The following is a 21,462-nucleotide window of genomic DNA, read 5'->3' on the forward strand; positions in this document are numbered from 1 at the left end:
CTGCGCTCCTCAGCTCTGAGCCACCCTGCTCTGCCCTGCCACGGGGACACCGGGGCACCAGCCTGTTTGGGGCACAGATGAAGGGAGACAGCTCTGCTGGGCACCGTCCGACTGTGGTTCTCAGGAGACAGCTGGGCACAGGGAGCTCACCCGGATGGAGACGTCCCCAGACAGTCCCTGACCAGGTGGTGGGAGCTGGGGGACTGGTGGGACCCATGGAACTCGTTGACCCACACTCACCAGGCTGCTTCCCCAGCTCCTCTGCGGTGGAGTTCCCATCCTTCTCTGGAGCGGCCGCTGGGAGAAACATGCTGCTGGGCATCATCACCTCAGGTGTTGTCACCTGGAGACAGGGAGGGAAAGATGTAGGGAGAAGAAAAACACAGGTAAATATTTTAAACATCTTCAGTGGCAAAATTAGACACCAGAATTGTAAAGTCAGAGGCGTCACTTTTCATAGCTCACTGAAGACTCATGTTTATTAGACAAAGCTCACATCAGTCAAAAGTGTTTCTACAGTTACATTCTGGACATAATTAGCAGTGCACACTTGAAGAATAATCTTATTATTAATATTTTTTCCTTTATGTAGAATTCAGACTTTGATCACTGACAATGTTTTGTCATGGGCTGTGAAACTTCTTGTGCAACCAATTAGGTAGATAAGTTGAAAGGCCCACCTTAAGCTGCTGAAAACATAATAAGGCCCCTAATTAAATCATACCTCGTAAAGTACACTGTAATCTTGAACTAGGGAGCATTGCAGCACTGTTTTCAAAGTGTATCGATGCAGGAAAAGGAGGGGCATGAGAAAGAAAAGTACAAATAAGGAGAGAGGTGACAAAGAATGAATAAGGAAAGACTAAAAAGACAGCAAATTGTCTGGGAAATGAAAAGCTTTTGGTAACCCTTTCCTTGCTCTGACTGATGTGTTCCATTTGCCTCTCTTCAAGTGTTTGTCTAGAACCTGCACCATCATAACCAGTGCAGGAGAGTTTGCGTGCTTCAACTAGAGATGCTCTTTGAAAGAGTCACATGCATACGCTCATCTTTTTCTGGAAAACTGTTTCTTTGGGTGTATCCGGTCACACACAGAACATGCAAACTACCTCACTAGCGGTTTGCACCTGGTTGGCATCAGATGCAGGACAACGAATACCCTTCTGAATGTCCAGAGCCAGCATCTCACATCGCCTGAAAAGCTGCCCCACAGCCCTTCTCTCCAGAGCAGCAACTGGAAAGACAGACCCATATCGCCGTCACCATCCGTGCTGTTCTCCAGCGCACTGCTGCCAGCACTGGTGAGAGGCCAGCGGCGAACGAAGACACCTCTACAGCTCCGAGCAGCTGCATGCTTCACCCCGCTGACGCTCAGGGAGCATTTCCCTTTCACCAGGGCCGTGGTACTTGAAGGACCAGAAACCAACGCTGGTTTGCAATGCTTGCGGTGCTTGTGCTCCCAGCCTCTGACTGCTGGGAAAGCGAGGCATAAATTAACGCTCCTAGACAGGTATGTTTCCTAGCAAAACAAATCTCTCCATCCTTCTGTCAGATACTAGGAGGGCATTTGAACCTTGGATTTCAGAAGAGAGTGAGTGAGGCTGTTATCTGCGTGCAGTGTACCTTGCTTTCTGCAAAGTCAAGCACCGCAAGGCTCTGATTGAACCGCATGAGATATTAGCAAATCCGTGGTGAAGCTGAAGGTAAACCTATGTGCAGGACATGAAATCTTCCTTATCTACACGCATGTCAAATCCAAGCAAACACAGACTAGACATTGGCTTCACTAAGTGAATGGAAGCAAAAACAGTCCATGAAAAACCTCAGAAACAAATGTTTGCAAAGGAGTGGCTGCAGACATCCGAACCGCACCAGGGAGGGATGCTGAGCTCCCTCCTTTTACGGGGACGGCCAGTGCACGGAGGCGAGCGCCGGGTCCTACAGACGTTTGCAGGAAAGGCAGCTGACACTGATAAATCACAGGAGGGAAGCTGAGCACACCAAATTCATTCCACCTTTTACTCTAAGCGGGAGCATCTGCCGGCCGTGGGTGGTGGGTCGGGAGACGTGAAAGGTCACTGGTTAATTCCCGGTAGCCAGGCTCGGAGGAGGGGGACAAGCAGGGACGCCGAGGAGGGAAGGCAAGAAGGAGCAGTCCCTCTCAGCTTTATCAGCAGGGAGAGCGCTTTCCTAGGATCTTTAGGAATTATGAAAAATAAATCATGAGAAATTAAAAAAAACCCCAACAGAGTAGAAAAAGAATAAAATTATCTAACACCTCAGCTGCACATCATTATAGAAAACTGTGGGCTTTTTATACGCATTACAGTAAGGCAGCCATCCCCACTACCACACTCAGTACGACGGATCAGTAATTGTTTTCATACACTTTAATTAGAAAAACTCAGATGGCTATGAATAATAATGGAAAAGAGAGACTTTTGCACTTGAAAGGTTGAAGTCAATCAAGTGTGAATGACGGCAAAAAAGAAAAAAAAAAGACACCAATTCATCAGGCCTCTGTTGTCTCGCCGCGTCTTTAATCATAATTCCTGATTGGGATTCAAGAAGGCAGTAAGCAGCGGTTCTTTGTCTGCCTTCACCTTCCGTCAATTAACTCTCCCCGAAATATAATCATCAACCTCACATGCTCCTCTGCATCTTAATCTGGGTCTCCAAACCAATAAGTCCTGCCCTATATGTGTTTAAGTAATTACCTTTATCTACCTGCATCTCCATAGCCACAGTTCTCACCCTGCTTCTACCCCTCCCTCCACAATGAAAAAACAGAAAGAAAAAAAGGGGGGGGGGGGAAGAAAAAAAAGGCTGTGGTACATTAAACTGCTACAGGCACAAAATCCCAAAAGACAAACAGAAAAAAGCTTGGAGAAAAGTGCAGGAAACGAGAAATCCTGGATACGGATGCAGGGCAACTGCAGGCAGTCCAGACGGCTGGTCCCGGGAAGCACAACCTTGACAATACGGCACTGGCCTTGCTTCAGCAACTGGACTCGCTTCAGTCCTCTTCCTGTTTCGGGCTTCTCCTGGAAGTGCCACCCGTTTCCTATACTGTTTTCCAGAGCAGGACTACTCTGTCTCTTCAGCCCCACAGACCACCCCCACGCAGGCAGCAAAGATAAAAGTAGTGAGAACAGGCTGCAGATCTCACACCATTTTGCATTTACACTGAATGCCAGACTGCCCATCTTGAACTATCTGTCCTTTCACACTGCAAACCCGCCCAGGGATATACCACTTCCCTGGACGTGCATGTTGCGGCTGCTTTTAATGTAAACCCGTAGTGGGAGTACCAAGGGGGCAGGAAGGTTTAGTAGGCCATGGCCACCTGACAGATAAACGAGGAGCGGTGCTCTACAGCACAGCAATTTGTACTTCAGATGTATTTAAATGGCATTAACCGTTCTGGTGACAGAGGGGAACGTGTTTATCTCGAGCACAGCCTGTGTTAGCACGCGTGGTCGTTAAATGCTCTCTACCTCCCTCTCACCTGAGCAGGCAATTTCTGGCATGTAATCCTGGCACCCACCCTCAGCTCTGCCCTATACCTCTGTCTCTCTCTTTCAATGTCTCTTCAACATCAACTGATTCACAACGGCGACATGTCAGTCAATGTGAACCGTTATTAAAAAACCAACCCTACAGATGTAAGTCCGACAAATGTGATTTGTCCTCTCCCTTTCCTTTTTCTGTACATACTTGTTTTGCTCTAACACTCGACTGTATCCCCTTCGCAGCTGCAGCCGCGATCTTCTGGCCCACAAGCCACCAGCAAAGCTTGGAAGCAGCACTCTGTCACCCCAGATCCTCCTCCGCGCACAGCTCCCCCCTGCCCCTACGTCCGAGGTCTGCTCTAGGTTGCTCTCCCGACGTTATCGCACAGAAGGCAAACGCTCCCCTTGACCCACGTCGCTCTTGACCCTTCTGTCCAAACGACAGCGGGAGGTGGGGAGGGATCGGCAGCTCACTCCTACCCGCTCTGTCCAACAGCCTGGCATTCGGGTACCAGAACGTGGGTCAGGTTCTGGTTGTCGGTACTTCACTGACGAGCCAGTGTCTCCAACGGAGAGACGCTGGGGCAGGCTCTCAGAGTGCAGCCTCCGCTCCAACCGCCCCGTCCCCGTCCCGCTCAGTGGGGCAGGGAACTTGTTTGGGTGAAGAGCAAAGGAGGGGGAAGTTTGGGCCAGAGATGGTGGCAGTCCCTCCTGTGCCCCGCTTTGAAACACCAGGAGATGGGAATGCCGGCCAGAGAACTTCCAGAGCAGACTGCGGAGAAGCCAACATCTGCCTTAGAAGATGGAAAGCTGTTGGGACGAGCCTCTGTGCTTCCAAGGACCCTCCCTTTCAGATGAAATTCAGATCCCCTTCAGCAGATAAAATTTATGATGATGAGATCCACTGACAGGCATGGGCACCCCAATTCGATCTACAGACAATGTCCAGTGAGTGACTGTTACGAAAAACCCAAGGGCTGACACGCCACATCTCCTGCCTCCCTGCCCCACGAGTCCCCTCGGCAGGTCGCACACGCCCTGACACCTACGGACCTGTCACTGGTCTGGAGAACAACCTGCGGGTCCACTCCTCACCGGCGACAACCTACAGCAGTGACAAGCGTGGCTCCTGCCGTACCGGATCTACCAGATTTTTAAGACGATGAACTGCAGAGCCGCTTATCAGCACGGGCCGGAGGCTCAGAGCTGCAACACCCCTCCAGCGCCGGCCCTGCAGCGTGACACAAGCACATTCTTGGCACGTCTGAAAAATTAATCTCAGATAGCGTGAAAAGCCAGCTCCCCTTGCGCACTGGATCTGCCTGCTCTGACTTTCCTCCGGACCCAGTGACCGAATGTGTGGACAGTCTATGCAGTTCCTCCGTAAATGCCCCAAAACGCTGAAATCATGCGGCTTTGAAAAGAAAATCTCTAGAAGGGGTCTGAGGAGATACATTACTATCCCTATGTCCATGCAACCAGGGGGAAATACACATGCAATGCAAGGTTCCCGGACCAGACAAAGGAGGTAATTTCCATTACAAAGAGAGAGAGAGGGTGCTGGAGTGAAAAGCTTCATTAGACTCAGAGAGGCAAAGCGATGGCAGTATACCAAGGTCACTTCTAATTTAGACCATCTAATTGGCAAACATGGCTCCAAATGGCTATCATCTCACAGGGCTCAGAATTAATGAAGCCCGATTATTTTCATTACCTTCATCCGAGATGGAGAATGAGACACAGAGTGAGAGGGAAAGGGGGGAGTGAGAGGGGGCGAGAAGGAGGGAGAGAGAAAAATTGAATGACAGCAGAAGGGAGAGAGCAATAAGAAAAGACAATAGGAAAGGGGGAAAAAACGTAAAGACAGCAAGAGGGAGAAGTGAGGATGGCAGGGACGGGCAAGAGCTACTCTCAGAGCAAGGGAGAAAAGAAGAAGACGGGAAGATGGCTGAACCACTGGGAAGACGCCCTAAACCGAGGAAGAGAAAACCGACAACAGAAATGACGGGAGAGGAATGTGCAGAAGGATAAAGCCGGCTGCGGGAGGAGGGAGAGCTCCCCGCTCCCGGAGGCTCTCGGGAAGCCGTCCCTTCTCCCGGCTTGAGCCCATCAGTCTTGTCAATCGACTGTGCAGGCGAACTGCACTTCACCCTCATTAAGGGGCTCTCTGCTGAAGCGGTGCAGGCCCGAGATTAGCAAAGAGGCTGTTATGTGGAAAGATGGCGATCAGACCTGCTTAGAGCGGCTGAAATGCCACGTAAAATGAACCTGCCCACGTTCGTTCACCAACCCCGTGGAAGGGGAGAGTCGCAGGAGCCGGGGCGGGGAACGGCGGGAGCCTCTGTACCTGCCCCAGGGGGGCTTCCCTGGCCCCCATGCCGTGCAGGGAGGGGGCACACGCTCCTCTCCCCTCGGCCTGTGGCCGCAGCCCCGCCAGCCCCCGTCCCAGCGCCTGGCCGGCGGGGAGGACCCGGGCGTCCCGCGGGACAGCCAGCCCGGCTGCTCGCTGATATGAAAAGGATGGGGCACGAAACAGGCAGCTCTGAGATGCTGAGCACAAGCAAGCAGCCGTTACCATGGCAACAGACATATTAGACACTGCAGGTTCCTGAAAGGCGTCTGATAAGGTATTATTAACTGGAGCCTCCTCCAAACGCCGAGCGCAAAGACACTGTGTCGAGAGGGACCTGGCTCCCATTTACTGGACTGCAATTCCCTCGCGGTGGCACCAAGACCTGATTTCACGCGTCAGACTGAGACGGGAATCTTAGCTAGAATGAGCAAAATTAGGAACCTTTGATGCTGCCACATTCTGCACAAGCCATACCGATTTCTCAAAATATTTGTCATTTAATGCAAAAAAGAACCACCTTCGTGACCCACATGCTATTTGACCTGAAGCAGGAGAGGCAATCTTCCTCCCTGGACGTATCTCTGGGTACCAAAGGAAACAGCTGCCCAGGGCCAGTGGCAATGGCACGGTGGAAAGCCCAGAAACGAGCAAGAGGATGAGCCTCATGGCTAAGCCAGTCTCCACGGCTGTCAGCAGAAGTCCTGCGCTCTGCAGCAGAAGGATGAGGCCCTGCTCCAGCGCAGCACATGCGCTCACCTAAGGGCACCGTCCTGCAGCTGCCTTTGCCATGTCCTCTGCGGGGTGTCCTGAGCTCCTTAACGAGTGGCTTCTGCCAGTCCTCCTGTATCCCGGAGGACACAGACCTGCTCGGGCCGAGGGAATGGACCAGCCCAACCGCGCTCGTTCTGGACTGCGCGTTCTGCCGACAGCCCAGCTCAGAAACAAACCATTTCACATCAGTGCAACAGATACCCTTAGCAAAGTGGTTACTTCTGCTTACTGCTCTTACAGGGTCAAAATGTCTTCCACCAATTTAGTCAGAAGCTAACAAGATTCGTTCAAGTCCTCAGAAGGTATTTACACACAAGCACCATCAATCCAAATGGACGCAGGTTGCAGAGAGCGAGGTCTTTGTGACGGGACAGCTCCTTGACCCAGGTGCACGAGCGGTCGGCAGAGCAGAGCTACGCCCTGCTAGAGCCCATGGGCACGGCCAGCTTCGCAGGGCAGGGAACGGCTGGGGCTCTTTTTCCCTACCTCTCTGCGTTATGTTACTCAGCGAGTGCCGGGACTCGTCAGCCTGGCTGGATTTTTAATGGGTTTTACTATGCGGCGCCTACTCAGGGCAGACGTGGTCCCCGTGGTCGGTCGGGAGCACTGGTCCACCAGTGACCACCACGAGCCTCCGCAGCCCGCTGGCGCACAGGTCACACCTTCAGCTCCTGCGGAGCCTGGCGGGGCCGAGAGAGAGGGCAGAAAAGTGAGAGGACAGGTAGCTGGTAAGGCAAAGGGGGAAGACAAAAAGCATAAAGGCGTTTGAGAAGGAGCCATGAGAGGACTGGAAGGGTGACAGAAAGAGAAGACCAGAGAACTGTGAGAGAAAAGCTGGGCAACACCGCATGTGCTTGCTCAGATGATATCACAGGATGGCAGTTGATAAAAGAACATGAATATTATGACAAACACGATATTATTTGCCTCCATTATCAGGAATCAGCAAAGAAGGGAGAAAACAAGCAAATATAGGGTGCAAGAAAAAAGATCACAAAGAGAAGGAAGTGACAGGAATCAAACTTATTTTATATACTTGGCGACAAGTTCTTAAATGCAGACACAACCTTGCCTTGAAGATTATACCAAAGAAATAACAGTGTAGAAATCTGATAATACATCCCATTTGTGAATTCAGAAGGGTTTTTGAAAATGTGCCTTATTTATTCTACCTGTATCTTAAACTGACACTAGCAAATGGAAAGGCACACTCATGTGAAACCTATGAAAAGGGAATTCATGACCCAAACATTCTGGGACTGAAAATGTTAGTTACTGAAGCAAGTGCCTGAGCGCTGGAGAGCGGGGTAAGCCTTTATGAGCGTTTCTGCACCGCGACAGCACGTACAAGTCTCGCAGAAAAGGATCAGCAGCTGCACACACGACTCCACACGTACGCCAGCAACAGAGAGAGCTCGGTCAGCGGCTCTGGGGTAAAGCAAGCCAGAGCACAAACCCAGGTCTCACAAATGAGAACTTAAACACTGCACTGTTAATTTGCTACTTCTCACCAAGCACTAGCTCTCAAGTCAGACAAATTTCAATTCCTTGAAGACAGTGTTGGAGAAGGATTCTCATGCTAGGTGCTAAAACAAGGATGCAGGGCAGAACAAGAGCCTGGTGCAAACACGTTTGTGCTGAACCACAACCTGCTGTCTGAAGTTTCTGCTCCCCATCAGAATATTGCAATAGCAATCACAACTCATGCACAGGCACAAAGCCGTTTGACAAACAGCTTGAGAGTTGTTACAAGTTTTGAACTCTGCGTGAAGATGGTTGACTTTACCTAGTGAACTTTCACTCCAGGCCTCAGTGGTAACTTCCTATTTCAGAGAATTTTAACTGCCTATGCTTAAATCTTAATTTAAAACCAGGCATTTCAAAACATCTTAAAAATAGCACTTGAAACAGTATCTCTAGTATTCAACAGTCCTGTAAGGTTCCACCGCCCTTGGGCCAATGGCAGCGTATGCCTTGCTTGTTCAGGTTACCCGGGAAAAAGGGAAGTTACACAACAAAAGCATTGTAATTTTCGATGGGGCGATCCCTGACAGAAGTAACAGATCCAACTCATCTCATACAACCATAACAACGAACCTCATTAAATGAATGAAGCGAAGAACATGGGCTGCACAGTAGGACTGTCTCCTCTCCATGAGATGAGACCGCCAAGAGAAGTTACTCTATTGGTTCCTAAAATCATATTTTAAGCAGAAACTTGGCATCTAATTTCCTGTAATGTTACCTTAATCACCCTGGCTGTCCTTCTTGGGAAGCGCTCATCAACACACGAGCGCTTTCCCTCTGCATCAGGAGCAGCACAGCCCATCAGCTACTGCATCTCCCAGAAGCTTCTGTGCAAAATGCGATCCCATGCAATGACCTCGGCAGTTAAAGGAAATCGTATTTACTCTAATCTCTTCACGGAGAAATTACTCAACACTGCAACATTGCCAGTTTCCACAGTGCTCAGGCACGGACAATACAGTCTCTGCAGACAAAGCATGCAAGGAAAACCCTAGATGACAGAGCCCTGCCAGATGATGGAGCTGCCCACTACAGCAAAGTTAGCCCGTGCAGGTCAGGCCATCCCTTTACTCTTCATCTTTGCTAGGAAGGCAGCAGACGTGCTTGACCACGCAGCCACCTACCGTCATGATGAGTTTCTCGACACAGTCAGGTGACACGCTGTGCAGATGGGTGAGGTGCAGCTGCAAATGGATCTTGTTGTTCAGCATGTCCTGGCAGAGCGGGCAGCGGAGCATGGGCTGCACTGAGTGCTGGGTCATGGCGTGCACCCGCAGTCGATTCACGTCTGTGTTACTGTACTTGCAATATGGACACTGATACATCTGCAGAGCAAGACAAATGAATCACGCAATTGTTACAGCTGCTGCTTTCCTCTTTCCTTACAGCTAGACTTTAATAATTCGATGCCTTCTCCTACCACCAGTTACCGCCTTTCATCCTCCTTCTCCTATTTTATTCTTTGCTTTTGGCACATATGAAACAAATTACCTGCTTGTAGATGCACAAAAAGCTGGGTTCTTCTTCCTTACCTGCTCTGATTTGGTCTCCTCTGAAGTTTTTGACCATTTAAAGGAGAGAGGCGACTCAGAGCTGCTGGGAAAGGATATTCGTTTAGAGGATGCTGGAGGCTCTGTCAGCTCCTTCTCTGCCTGGCTGGCTGGTGCTGCAACAAAGAGAGATTTGTATCAGGACATCCCCAAAGAGGCTTAAGTTGGACAAAGACAGTATTTCCATTTACTCTGCCACTGCTCGTTGAAACACATACCAAGGAGTTGGAGGAGGATGAGTTTGTGGACTAACTTATGTCCTACAAAGCATGTCTGGCCAAAAAAAGTTCATTCTTGATTATCTTCCGCAGTAAGGGAACCGTGTCATTTGTAGTTAGAAGCAGTGAAATCCCAGCTATTTCTGTGGACTGCTTACAGCCCGCTAGGTACAGGGGAGTCTTGTCCGGTGCTTGCGTCGGACACGCAAATGCTCGGCCAGATGTGAAGGCCAACGTGTCATCTCCATCAGCAGCTGGACTGACACGACAAAGCAGAACTCGTACTCCTAGCTCACCTGGGACGTTTTGCATACGAACACTCTGGAACACGTTTGCCTTGGGGACAGCTGGAAGGTGTGGCCGTCCACTCAACTGACTCGCACTCTGTGCTGGAAGCAGCGGCCGCTGCCAGGATGGCACCGGCCAGCTCGGCCCGTCGCCTCGGGGACGAGCGTACATCTGAGGGTGCTTCCAGCAAGCGGTCCCACCAAAATCTCAGTGGCAGAAACCCAGCCTACAGCCGGTGCTGGGGTGGGACCCGGGCAATCTCACACCGTAACAAGCTGAGGAAAGGTGGTTTTATTTCGGCAAAACAGAAAAAGGCAAACGAGCCCAGAAGTCAACAGCAGAGCCCTCTGCAAGTCGAGGCGCTCCGAGAAGCACATCCCTGACCTTTACCCCTCCCCCGAACCCTGGCAGCCTGCAGTACATAAATTTGTGGGACATCTATTATTTAAAAACTGTAAGGACAAGTATATTATACACAGCCCCCGTCTCCTCCTCCCCGAACACACATTCATAACAGTACTTTAATCTGTCTCGAATCGACTTCAAACCCATTTCGCCCTTAATGGGAGTTATTCATTTTCACTTGAAAGGTAATATATGACAGCTGGATATTTAATATGATGGATCGGCTGCCGATTAACAAGGCACTGTAGCATTCTTAGACCGGTCCCCCCATACTCTTCCCCTTGTCTCTTTTTCTCTTTGTGAATCCGCTGGTGTCTACTCCTTGTTTCAGAAGATGCCGTCAGAGCAAGATCCAAGTAAACTGCTTCCTCCTCAAAGATCCTTCCGCTCACCGGCACGAGCTGTATCTCCACAGGTACCACAGGAACACCATCCCCATTTCTAACTGCCTTCCCTGCCAGACCCCAGCTCTAAGCCTTCAGTTAAATAGAGGCAAATTAACTTCCAGGAGAGGGAAAACAGGTATTGCAAATAGATAACCGTACTGTCAGAGGGAGGCAGGGATCAGAGGAGCTCTGGTACTACAGAATTTCTCCCTGGCCACGCCAAAGCCTGCTTTGACTTCCTTCCCCGCAGCGCTGCCCTGCTGCACCCTGGTACTTCAGCCCTGGCTGGTTACAGAGCCTCATGCACGGACCTGAAGTCCAGGCTGGACCTGAACCCAAAACCACCGGACCTCGCTGTGCTGCCAACTCCACAGAAACGTCCAAACCTAGAGTTTCTTTGTGTAAAACAAGTCTGCGGTGTCAGGGCCGACTTACGGACACCAACGCAGAGCTGACTCTGCCCCCTGCGCAGAACAATGGGCTGCTGCTCAGGTGGATCCTTTGCCTGAACCTGAGACCTTCCCTGGGGCTCACAACTGGAAAGTCATTAAAGATGTCTACAGGACCAAAGCTGGCCTCCCTTACTTTCTACTCATAAAATGTGCTTGGAACATGAGAAACATGGCACCACCCCAGACCCACCTGCGCTGCTCCTCCGCTGTGGAAATGGTCCCTCCCGGTGGGTTTGGGGCGCAGAGACCACCACTGAGAGCCAGCAACGTGGCGGGTGGAGGACCACCCGGCCTTAAAATGCCTTGCCTGAGCCTGGTGTGATGTGAGTGGCCCTGGTAAGGAGGCTAATTGCTGTTGACATCGTCCACTCCTCGGTGTGACCTCAGACACGGAAGTGTCAGCCCCAGTCTAGCAGTCAGGCGTGAGCACCAACATCTGGAGACCCTGGGTCTGCCAGCATGGTAACACAGCCATGCAAGCTCTACTGCAGCCCTGCACCAGGCTGGGACGACACCACCAGCCATGACTTTGGGTCCCCTTAGACTTCTCTGCCCTGGATGGTGACCATGTCTCCTGCATGGTCCGGGCATGGTTTCTCTGGGATCCGTATCTGTCAACTGCCACTTCAAACCTTTGGGTGTCATCTGCTCGGCAAACCATCAATGGGTGCTGCTGTGAGCTGTGCCAGCGCTGCCGGTCTGCAAGCAGGGCAGGAGACGCAAGTGAGGAAAAGGGATGACCGGAGAAACCTCTGCTCATGTATATGGGTCGCCTTCCCAAATAAAGGATGGCAACGCTTTCAGTTTTGGCAACAGAGTGAGAACCACGAAATACCTACAGAATTGCATTAATAAACCCAGGTGAGCTCTGGACACTTACAAAACCCCTGGTGTCCTCCCCGGCGGTGGGATCTGCACTGGCACAGCGAGGCACCAGGAGCTCAGGCCCTGGTCCTCACCCTCCGCCACCGACTTCACTGTGCAGCGCTTCTAGCAGCTCACGGGTGTCATGTTTTCAGATGCAGTGACTAAATTCAGCAACCCAACTGTCAGCTACCCCATAGCTGCTGAACACTAGCTGGAACCTCTGGAGTCATGACAGGGTATTTTCTTATTTCCTTTCTACTGGGAAGCTTAGAATTAGGGAAAAGTAAAAGGCAATTAAAATTTACTTTTATGTACCATCTCCAAAGTGCGCAATTTTATTAAATGCACTCCATCCAACCCATAACTTTAATCCTTCAGAATTCTTAATGATTGTCCAGACCCCAGAATGACTGGTTTGTTGCAGCGTTCTGAAAAATGCATACTGAATATTTGTTCTAAGTATTATTTTTTGAGTTGACAGCTCGAGGGGGAATTTTAACACCAAGACCAAAGTTTATTGTTGATAAACAGCCAAACAGACCAAGTGACACATTCAGTCCACATCACAGATCAGAGGAAGTAAGAACTCCCTTCTGCCTGGAGAAATGAGGACGCGCAGCTCGGCGCCTGCTGCAGAGCTCTCCGGCAGCTGCGCGGGACCTTCGTGTCTGCGCAGGGTGGATGGGACAGAATGTCTCGGCTGAAAATGTCAAAAGGGCCTCGGCCCCGAACGGCAGCTCAGCACCAGAGAAGGTGGAGCACAATGCCTGCGCCCTAGCCACATCCAGCATCACGCTTACAGGTCCGGGCCTTGCAGGGAAGAAAAAGGAATCTGGTTTCAATATGATGTACGACTATGTATCTGTTAGTACTTTTATCATTTTGACTCTTTACAAAGATTTAGTTCAGATTTGCCGAGAAAAATCTGCGTTTCTCAACAAATGTACCCGAAAGCCAAGTGTAACGGGACAGCGCTGCTGCAGGCGTGCTGGCCCGCCACCACACTTCTCAGAGACCTATTTGTCTTCTCGCTCTTCCTCAGCAGCTTCTGCTTTTCAGAGGAGGAGGAGAAATCCTCCCAGGCGTTATTTCAGAGGTGAGCTGGGACGCTGCCTTGGAAGTGAGGATCCTTTCCTTCGCTAGGTCCAGAGGCAAAACCAGCACGGGTCCCCAAAGCTGCCTGCTCTCCATCCTGGTGGGAAGGGAGTCGCCACCCACCCCCAGCCATCAGGTTCTTTTAGCTAAAGTACCACTGACAGCCCCTTCATCTAAACTTCCATCTCCCGACCCAGCAACATAATGGAGAAGCCAATTAAATGATTATTAATTCATGCTGCTTTCCGTAAGCCAGAGGTTCTCATCTCCCTGCATTCCGTAAACCAGCTTGCCACTTGCCCTAGAAATTTACAGTGGGGTTTCTGCTATCTCCATTGATTTAAAACCAACACCCTCCCCGCCCCCAGCCTAGAGAAAAACTCCCTTCCTAGTAAGTTCAGCAGCCGGCCTGGGAAAAAGTTTTCAGCGGGACCGGGGAACTGTGTTTTCACTGCCTGATGGAAAATAAAATTCCATATTTGGTGGTGCTCCCTCCTCAGACCTTCCCTGACGTTTTCCTGGAGCAATTACTCAGCATCACGAGCCCTCGGACCCGACCGACCTGCCTGCCATGCCTGCAGCGGGAAATGCCACGGCAGCCGTCACCCCTGCACGGGTCTTGTGCAGGAGCATCCTTAAAACGGCTGCGGTTTTCCTCCCGAAATCCTCGGGCTGGAGCGGACTGTTTTATCTGTTTTACGCTCACGCAGCCTCCACGCGGGTGACGGGCAAGGCCAGGCCCCGTGGTCCAGACCGACCTGCGCAGTTCCATTAACAGCAGCTCAGGAGCCCAGCACGGAGGTGCAACCTCAGCCTCTCTGGCAGACAACTGCTATCCCGCAGAAACAGACAATTCCTGTTAATACAGCAAGAGTAACTCCGGGAGGGTGACTCCTCCGAGAGCCTGCGGTGACTGAGAAGCGGGCAGAGCCCCGCTCAGGCCTCCCTGAAAGGGCACCGGGCGTACAACACGGCTACAGCGCTGCCCCTTGTTACCTCGTGTCTTAATAATATATGGTTGAATGTTTCTTTCTGAAACACCGTCTGTTTACATTCCTTATTCCCTGAAGGTACCATTCGTTCTAATAAGATGTTGTAGCCATACTAACAGGCCTGTATATTGCCTGTTGCTCTACAGTATTTTTTCAACTCTGTATTTGATAAATAACGTGATCGCATGATAGACAGAAGTAAATACACAGAGATTTGCAAGCGCACTTTTGTACCCAGACCTTTATTGCTGCCTTTCAGAAATGTGGCCCTGAAAATGGTCAAATAATTTGTTTTTCTAATGCTGTGTCATACCTTCCAGCCTGCAGTGAGTATGAACAACTGAATTACTATTAAATATTCATATTACAGCACCCAGAAGCCCCAGTCGCCACCAGACATTTCTGCCATGCACAGAGCACCCAGAAATCGTCGCGGTGAGATGCCAGGCAGCAGAAGGGGCACGTGGAGGCAGCGCTCCGCTTGCCATCACGAGCAGCACAGATCCTCCCCGTGGCCCCACAGATCAGCTCATCTCCCTCTAACACGGTGCTGTGCTGTCAACCAAGAGCGAAGGTGCCAGGGGAGAGAAAATGACCCGTGCAGGCTGGGCAAGAGATACGGGAGAAACAGCACAAAGTTACGGATCAATCCCAAAGGTTACGAGAAGGAGCAGGAGAGTTGCTGAGCAATGCAGCTGCAGGCGGCCCTGCCATGCTGGCACGCTGGGACGAGGGTCCGGGCGCTCAGACACGCACGTGGCAGTGACCGCAGCAGTAGCTGAACTTGGCACTCGACTAGCAAACCGTTCTGGTAAACATACCCGAAAGAAAAGGCCTGGACCAAAGCTGAGAGGCTTCCCTGCCCCGGGACCGACAGCTCCCTCTTTGCCACTCCGAGCTGAAGAGAGACTTGTGCTGGGCAGAAGGAAATATGGGGTACGTAGGAAATCATCCCATCTTGTGCACAGCATGACACCACCTTTGCAAAGTGGTACCCTAAAGCACTGCACCTTTTCTTCCAGTAATGGTGTCTAAGATTATGTCTTCAGAACCATGGGAAACCTTGGGTTTTTTTAAATTACAAAGTGGCTGAAAGGAAACAAGCAATCATTTTTTATATTTACCTATCTCATATGGTTCTTGAGCCAGTTATCAATCTGTGCGAATATTATTGTCCAATTCAATTGAATAAATATTTCAACTAACCTACCATGACAGTCCATATCAACTAATTTATTAAATCAATGTGTTGAGCTTGGGAGATGGTCTAAACAATGGTAATTCTGCTAACCCCTTAAAACCAGCAGTAAGGGATCACCACCACTGCCGGGCAGCACACAGCTACCTGGTGAGCTGAAACTGCGGGTGAGGAAAGAGCGAATACGGAGAGTGGAGACAGCAGAGACATCGGCAGAGACCTGCTCGCCAAAGAACGTGCATGAAACGTATCTGAAAACAGTCGGACAGGCTCTGCTGCAGCACAGCAATTCACCCAGCACTGCTGCCGGGACGGCCCCGCCGCGCTCCTGCACGTCCTGCACAGCAGAGACTGCCGCACCGGCGGGTTTCAGCGTGTGACCACTGCTGGCTCCGGCCTGGGGGCACGCGGGACCATTTCTTCCAGCTAGGAGTCAACAACTGCTCCACTTGGGCCAGATTGGTAATTTTGCTGCTTTTTATTTTTTCAGTAGCCATACTTCGCTAGGTATAAACAGAAAGCTCAAAAAAAGTCACAGAAACGATCAGGCTGAGCGTGAGGAAGACTCCAAGATGCCGCGCGTGTGGCCGGGCCCAACCGCCCCAGGGGAGCGGAGGGGCCAGGACTGGGCAGAGCCAGGCCAGGACGCTGTGCAGAGGGTGACCGGGGAAGCTCTGGGGCCCAGCTCGGAGCAGCGCCCGTGGCTGGCTCCAGGCAGCAGGCTGAGCCCGGAGGGTCCTCCCAGAGCCACGGCTGGGCCATCGCCCGCCCTTCGCCCCACACAGACCAGAAACCAGCACCTGCGGACGCTGCCGGGAGCCAGGCACCCCGCTCCCACCCAGCGTCCCCGGCGAGCTGTGGCACGGGGGCACCCGGCACAGCCGCTTTCCTGGGCTTGAGGTGGCACATGGGAGCCTTTTGCGCTTTGTAAATCCCCAGGAAAAAAGCAGAATTACAGCGTGCTGTCCCATCCCCTCTCCTAGGTTTCCTTCAGACAGAAGCCAGGGTCGAGAGTGGCTCCATCGCGCACTTCGTCCCCCTCCTCCCAGCCCGCTCTCGCCTCCGTCTCTACTCTGGCCGCAGAACATCCCAGCCATTAAGTGCTCAACAAACGCCATATATTAAAAAAACAGAAAAAAGCGGCAGCGGGGGGGAGGGGCAGTAATAGATTTCCGTCAGGATGTGCCTGACCTGTTTTTTTCAATTTCAGTAATTAGAAAGGCAGTGGGCCTGTAGGAATTATTCATAAACTGCAGGAGCTGTGCAGTATACATTTATGTTAAACATGTCAAATCCGATTGAAATCATGCCTGCCAGCACCATACTCCATAAACACACTTTTCTGCAACAATTTCCCAGCTCTCAGCAGCCCATTAATACCTCCTTTAATAGCAATCTACCACGGATTCGAATCAGGGACGCTCCATTGCACTAATTGCTCTGTGTTAGGTGAGCATCATGGATTAAAAAAAAAAAAATCATTAAAAAAAATAAAAGCCCTTCAGGCTAGTCCTCTAGAAATATTTCATTTCAATCTATATTTTAAGTAGAGTTTGTTTCTTGTTTTTGTGGAAAAACCCCTGATATTCTACATCTATACAACTGACAGTGCATTAAGTAAGTCTCTTTCCTAGCTGGGTCACTGCAGATGAAGTGCTTCTCTCTAGTCAGAAAATACATATAAGCCCCACCCCAGATCTCAAAAGTCTTGTACAAATCTATCCCGGTCTGATTCAGGCTTTAGCTGGAAACCAATGCGCTGAATATTAATCATTCACATCCTGCCTTAAAAATGGAGTTGGGAATAGCCACGGTTTCTTTCCTCCTTGCTGGTTTGCTTGCGATAAATCTCATGTTAGTCACGATGAGATAATTTCTAAAGCTCAGCCATCAGGCAAAGAGCATCTTCCTTCTCCAGCACGGCGGTGGACGGCTCCGGAGCAGGCAGGGCAGAGGCAGCTCTGGTGTGAGGGGCCTGCACCGAACGGCGCTTGGGAGCTGCTTAATCCCACTGCTGAAGAGAGAGGAAAAAGAGAAAGCAAACAGGTCCCGTCTCTAAACGGGGAACATCAGCCCTTTTCTCTCCACGCGGGATTTTAGGAGTCACAGAAGTGTGTTAGTGCCCGTGCAGCACTGCTGCTTGTCCGGGCTCAAGGGGAACAGAGGCAGTGGGAGCTCCGCTGGAAGCAGACGGCACTGCTGCTTTCCAGACATCTTTTAGGAGCCACAAAGATGTATGTGAAAACCAAGGTAAAATGAATCCTTATTTGGGATGGAGTTTTCCACATGTATATTTTAAGGGAAAGTATTACCTAAAAAAATCTTTCTGCTTAAGATTATCCCATTTTAAAATAAACCAAACAACGAATCGATAAATTTATTTTGCAGCCGAGACATTTTGACAAATTTACAACGAAAGCAGAGAAGTTTTTCCTTTCAGTGCTAACACCGACACCGGAGCAGCCTGCCACGTGCGGACGTGTGTGCCGTAGAGCAGTCAAACGACCCTGCCTCATCGCTCGCGCCGCTGTGCAGAGGGAGCTTGGGAGACGTACTCGACATTTCATTAGAGATCTCACAACCTTTAAGAAAGTGGAAGAAATAATCACCCAGTGCGCAGTTAAGAAACTGAGGCACCAAAGGTGAGTAAATTGCTAAGGAACGTAATGATCAAATTGCAGCACGATGAACGGAAAACAGGTCTATCAACCTCCACTTCAACACACTATTTATTGGCTTTGAGCCTGCACTTCTTTCTCACCTATCTCCCACTTTCACAGAATTGCAGGGCTCAGAGGCACCTCCGAAGGTCAGCCGGTCCATCCAAAGCAGGGTAAACTGTGCCTACTTCATTCCCGACAGCAGCTCGTCTGGTCTTCTTGAAAGACCTCTGAGGAACCTTCCCAGAAAATCTACTCCAGTGCTTCACAAGCTGTACCAGGAGAACTTTTTATTTATTTACTATCTAACCTCAACCTCTCTCCCAGCAATTTAAGCCCGTTACTTCTCGTTGTCTATATCCTGAGCACGGAGAACAAATGATTTCCTTCCTTTCAGAAGCATTTTATGCACAAGAAGACTTATCTTGTCCTCCCCTCTTTTTTGGGACAACTAAGTCCGTTCATTCCATTTTCTCCTCACAGCTGAGGCTATGCAGACCGTGCTCTCTTCTGGATCGTTCGTGCTCTTTGGGCTTTCTGAAATTTCTCCTGAGCTCTCCTCACACCCCAAGCTCAGAAATGGACACAATCTTCCAGAGGAAGCTTTCCAGCACTGCGGAAACACACCCATTCTGTAATAGTTTCACCTACACCATAATGCTCGAGCTTCGTTTTGAAACTGTCCTGAAAAGCAGCGTCAAAAGTCTTCCTAAGGAGAAGATACAAAATACCGACTGCAAACAAGACCTTCTTCACACAGAAGGAAATTGGGTCGTGTTGACATGATTTGTTCTTGACAAATGCGTGTCGACTGTTACTCATCTCATTATCTTCCCGTCAGTACTTACAAACAGTTGTTTGGTCAATTCCCAGGAAAATCTGGGGCAAATGGAGCTGGCAGGTGTGCGGTTCCCCAGCTACTCCTTTAGTCAAAGATAAGCACCGTGTCTGTCCCCTCGCGGCACCCTGTTTTCTGTAAATTCACAAGAGAGAGCAGCCGACAGGCCTGAGGATGCTTCACCTACTTTCTCACGACACCCAGGTACGACGCAACAGGTCGGGGACGTGACAACATTTAGCCTAAGCACTTCGCAGCCTCTTCCCTCACAGCTGGAGGACGAGCTCTCCGCACAGGCTGCTGAGAGGGGCTGCTCTGGTCCCTCACCGTCGGTCTGTTTAGTGAAGACGAACGCAAAGGCGGCTTTATGCTCTGCAGCTTTCTTGACGTCGTGGTTGATAGCCTTCCCAGCAGGCTGAGCTGCAGACCAGCTCTTTTCTTGCAGTCCCCTCTTACAGCAAGTGAGTGCTTCCTCATACTGCCCGTTTCCCTCCCTGGTTACACCTCAGTTTGCACCGTGGCGTTCTGATATTCCTGTACGTGTGGACACTGCTCTTCTGTGGTTGCCATGAATAACCTCAGTTTCCACTCCTGTCCGTGCCTGAGGTCCAGAAGGACATGGCAACATAGCCATGTTCCTCAAGGGACCTTGAAAACCAAAACAATACAAGACCGAGGTGTGGTACCTGTTCTGCATATCCACTGTACACAAACAGCAGATAACATTTTTTTTGCTTTAAAGTTCAGGGGTAATGTTGTTACATGTTTGAAAGCAGGACCTGAATTCAACAACAGCACATGTGCACATCTCGCTGAGGCTGTACTCTTCAGCCTTGCAACGGCTCTGGACACGGCTCGTCCAGAGCTCTCTGGGCTCACGTACCTAGTCTGCGTATCCTCTGTGTGCTGTCCTTTGACGACTCAAGAAGCTGCCCATTTCTCATCTGCTCTTTGACTGACAAACACCAAAATGGGGTTAGGAGTTTCACCAGCAGGATGAAGAAATAAAGCCACCCAAATGTGGAGTTTCTGGACAGTAAAGGGTTGAAAACCCAGGTTCTTCATTTTTCCTTACATGTTTTAACATATGATCTTTTCACACAGATCAGCTTTTGTAAGTGCATCAGGTTTGGACAAAGGGCCCTCCTTACCCTTTAGAGATTCAGTAAATATACAATACTTACACCTTTCTGTGACGCTTCCTGAAGTGTGCTCTTGCTTAGGATCACACAATCCCACACAACAAGAGACTAAAAATTTCCTACAGCCAAGCAAAACCTGCATCTCTGGGTTGAAGAATGGGTCTGTGATGTGGAACGACGTACAGAGCAACCTCAGTGAGTGCAGTCTAGACTGAGAACATGAGCTTCAACAAGCATTAAAGCACAGATTGCTTTCTTCACCAGTTTGGACACATCTTCAATGGTCGAGATTAAAACTATCGAGGTGAAAGACCACATTTCATCCTTTTGAAGACTGCGTAAGCCAAAATATCTCTTTGGCTGCGGCTCACTAAGAGGCAACAGCAAACACAGCAGGAGCAGGCTGCCTGGAAGATGGGTCTCTGTGCAGACTGAGAGAGGCATCATACCAAGCAACCCTAGTCTGCAAACCAGCTGGGCTACCGGAGTCAGAACTGCTCCGTCCTGGGTCAAGGAACATGAGTACCACCTCCAGCACCTCCGCTTCCACACCTACGCTGATGCACGCAGCAAGTGCCAGCTGAGGAGGGGAATGGCCCACTCCAGAGCAGGACAATCTTGCAGCTGCTTTCTGCTCAAAGACAAGGAATATATAAAAGATTCCTCCCACTCACCTCTGCAAGATAGCAACCACCTTCTGGGAAAGACAGAGTAACCTAATACCTTCATAATTAATCCATCTAAGCATCATGCAAAGAGAAACCTTTCAGATTCCACTGCAGCAACGTGTTGTTGTGCATCTGCAGTTTCCATTTCAGGATGTCATGGCTGCAGCAGACAGTGAGCAGCGAACAGAGCACAAGCACAGGGTCTGCCTCTCTGCTCTGCCATTCTGCATCAAAAGCTTGCTACCAGAGCCAGGACCATGATGAAAAAGTAGGCTAACAGTCTTAACGACACAGGGTGGGGTTTCATGGTATGCTTAACCCACCCTGAGTGCTGGCTGCTGCCAGAAGAGGCTGTCCCCTTCTCCCTCCTCCCCTTCCAGTTGCCAATTCCCACTGCCCGGGTCAGGTCCAGCAGCGCTGAGCACTGGCGCGGTCTGATCCAGGGCCTCAGCGCGAGCCCAGGGCTGGGAACGGGTACGCACGATCTACCACGGCTCAAACTACGCAAGTGTGTCACGAAGCTACGCCCAAAGACTTCAC

General features: G+C 50.4%; 1 protein-coding gene across 11 annotated transcripts in view; it reads right to left on the reverse strand.

Annotated features, from left to right (window-relative positions):
• Positions 1 to 21,462, reverse strand: part of ZFHX3 (zinc finger homeobox 3) — a 269,447-nt gene that overhangs the window by 16,855 nt on the left and 231,130 nt on the right. For all 11 annotated transcript variants that reach the window (XM_054841176.1, XM_054841175.1, XM_054841174.1 and 8 more), the window contains 3 exons: positions 9,696 to 9,829; positions 9,288 to 9,488; positions 241 to 343 (listed from right to left, as the gene is read on the reverse strand). In XM_054841176.1, the coding sequence (XP_054697151.1) occupies positions 241 to 343; positions 9,288 to 9,488; positions 9,696 to 9,829 (438 nt within the window). The remainder of the gene's footprint in view (positions 1 to 240; positions 344 to 9,287; positions 9,489 to 9,695; positions 9,830 to 21,462) is intronic.

This window comes from Grus americana, chromosome 13, assembly GCF_028858705.1.
Source record: "Grus americana isolate bGruAme1 chromosome 13, bGruAme1.mat, whole genome shotgun sequence".
Taxonomy (NCBI): domain Eukaryota; kingdom Metazoa; phylum Chordata; class Aves; order Gruiformes; family Gruidae; genus Grus; species Grus americana.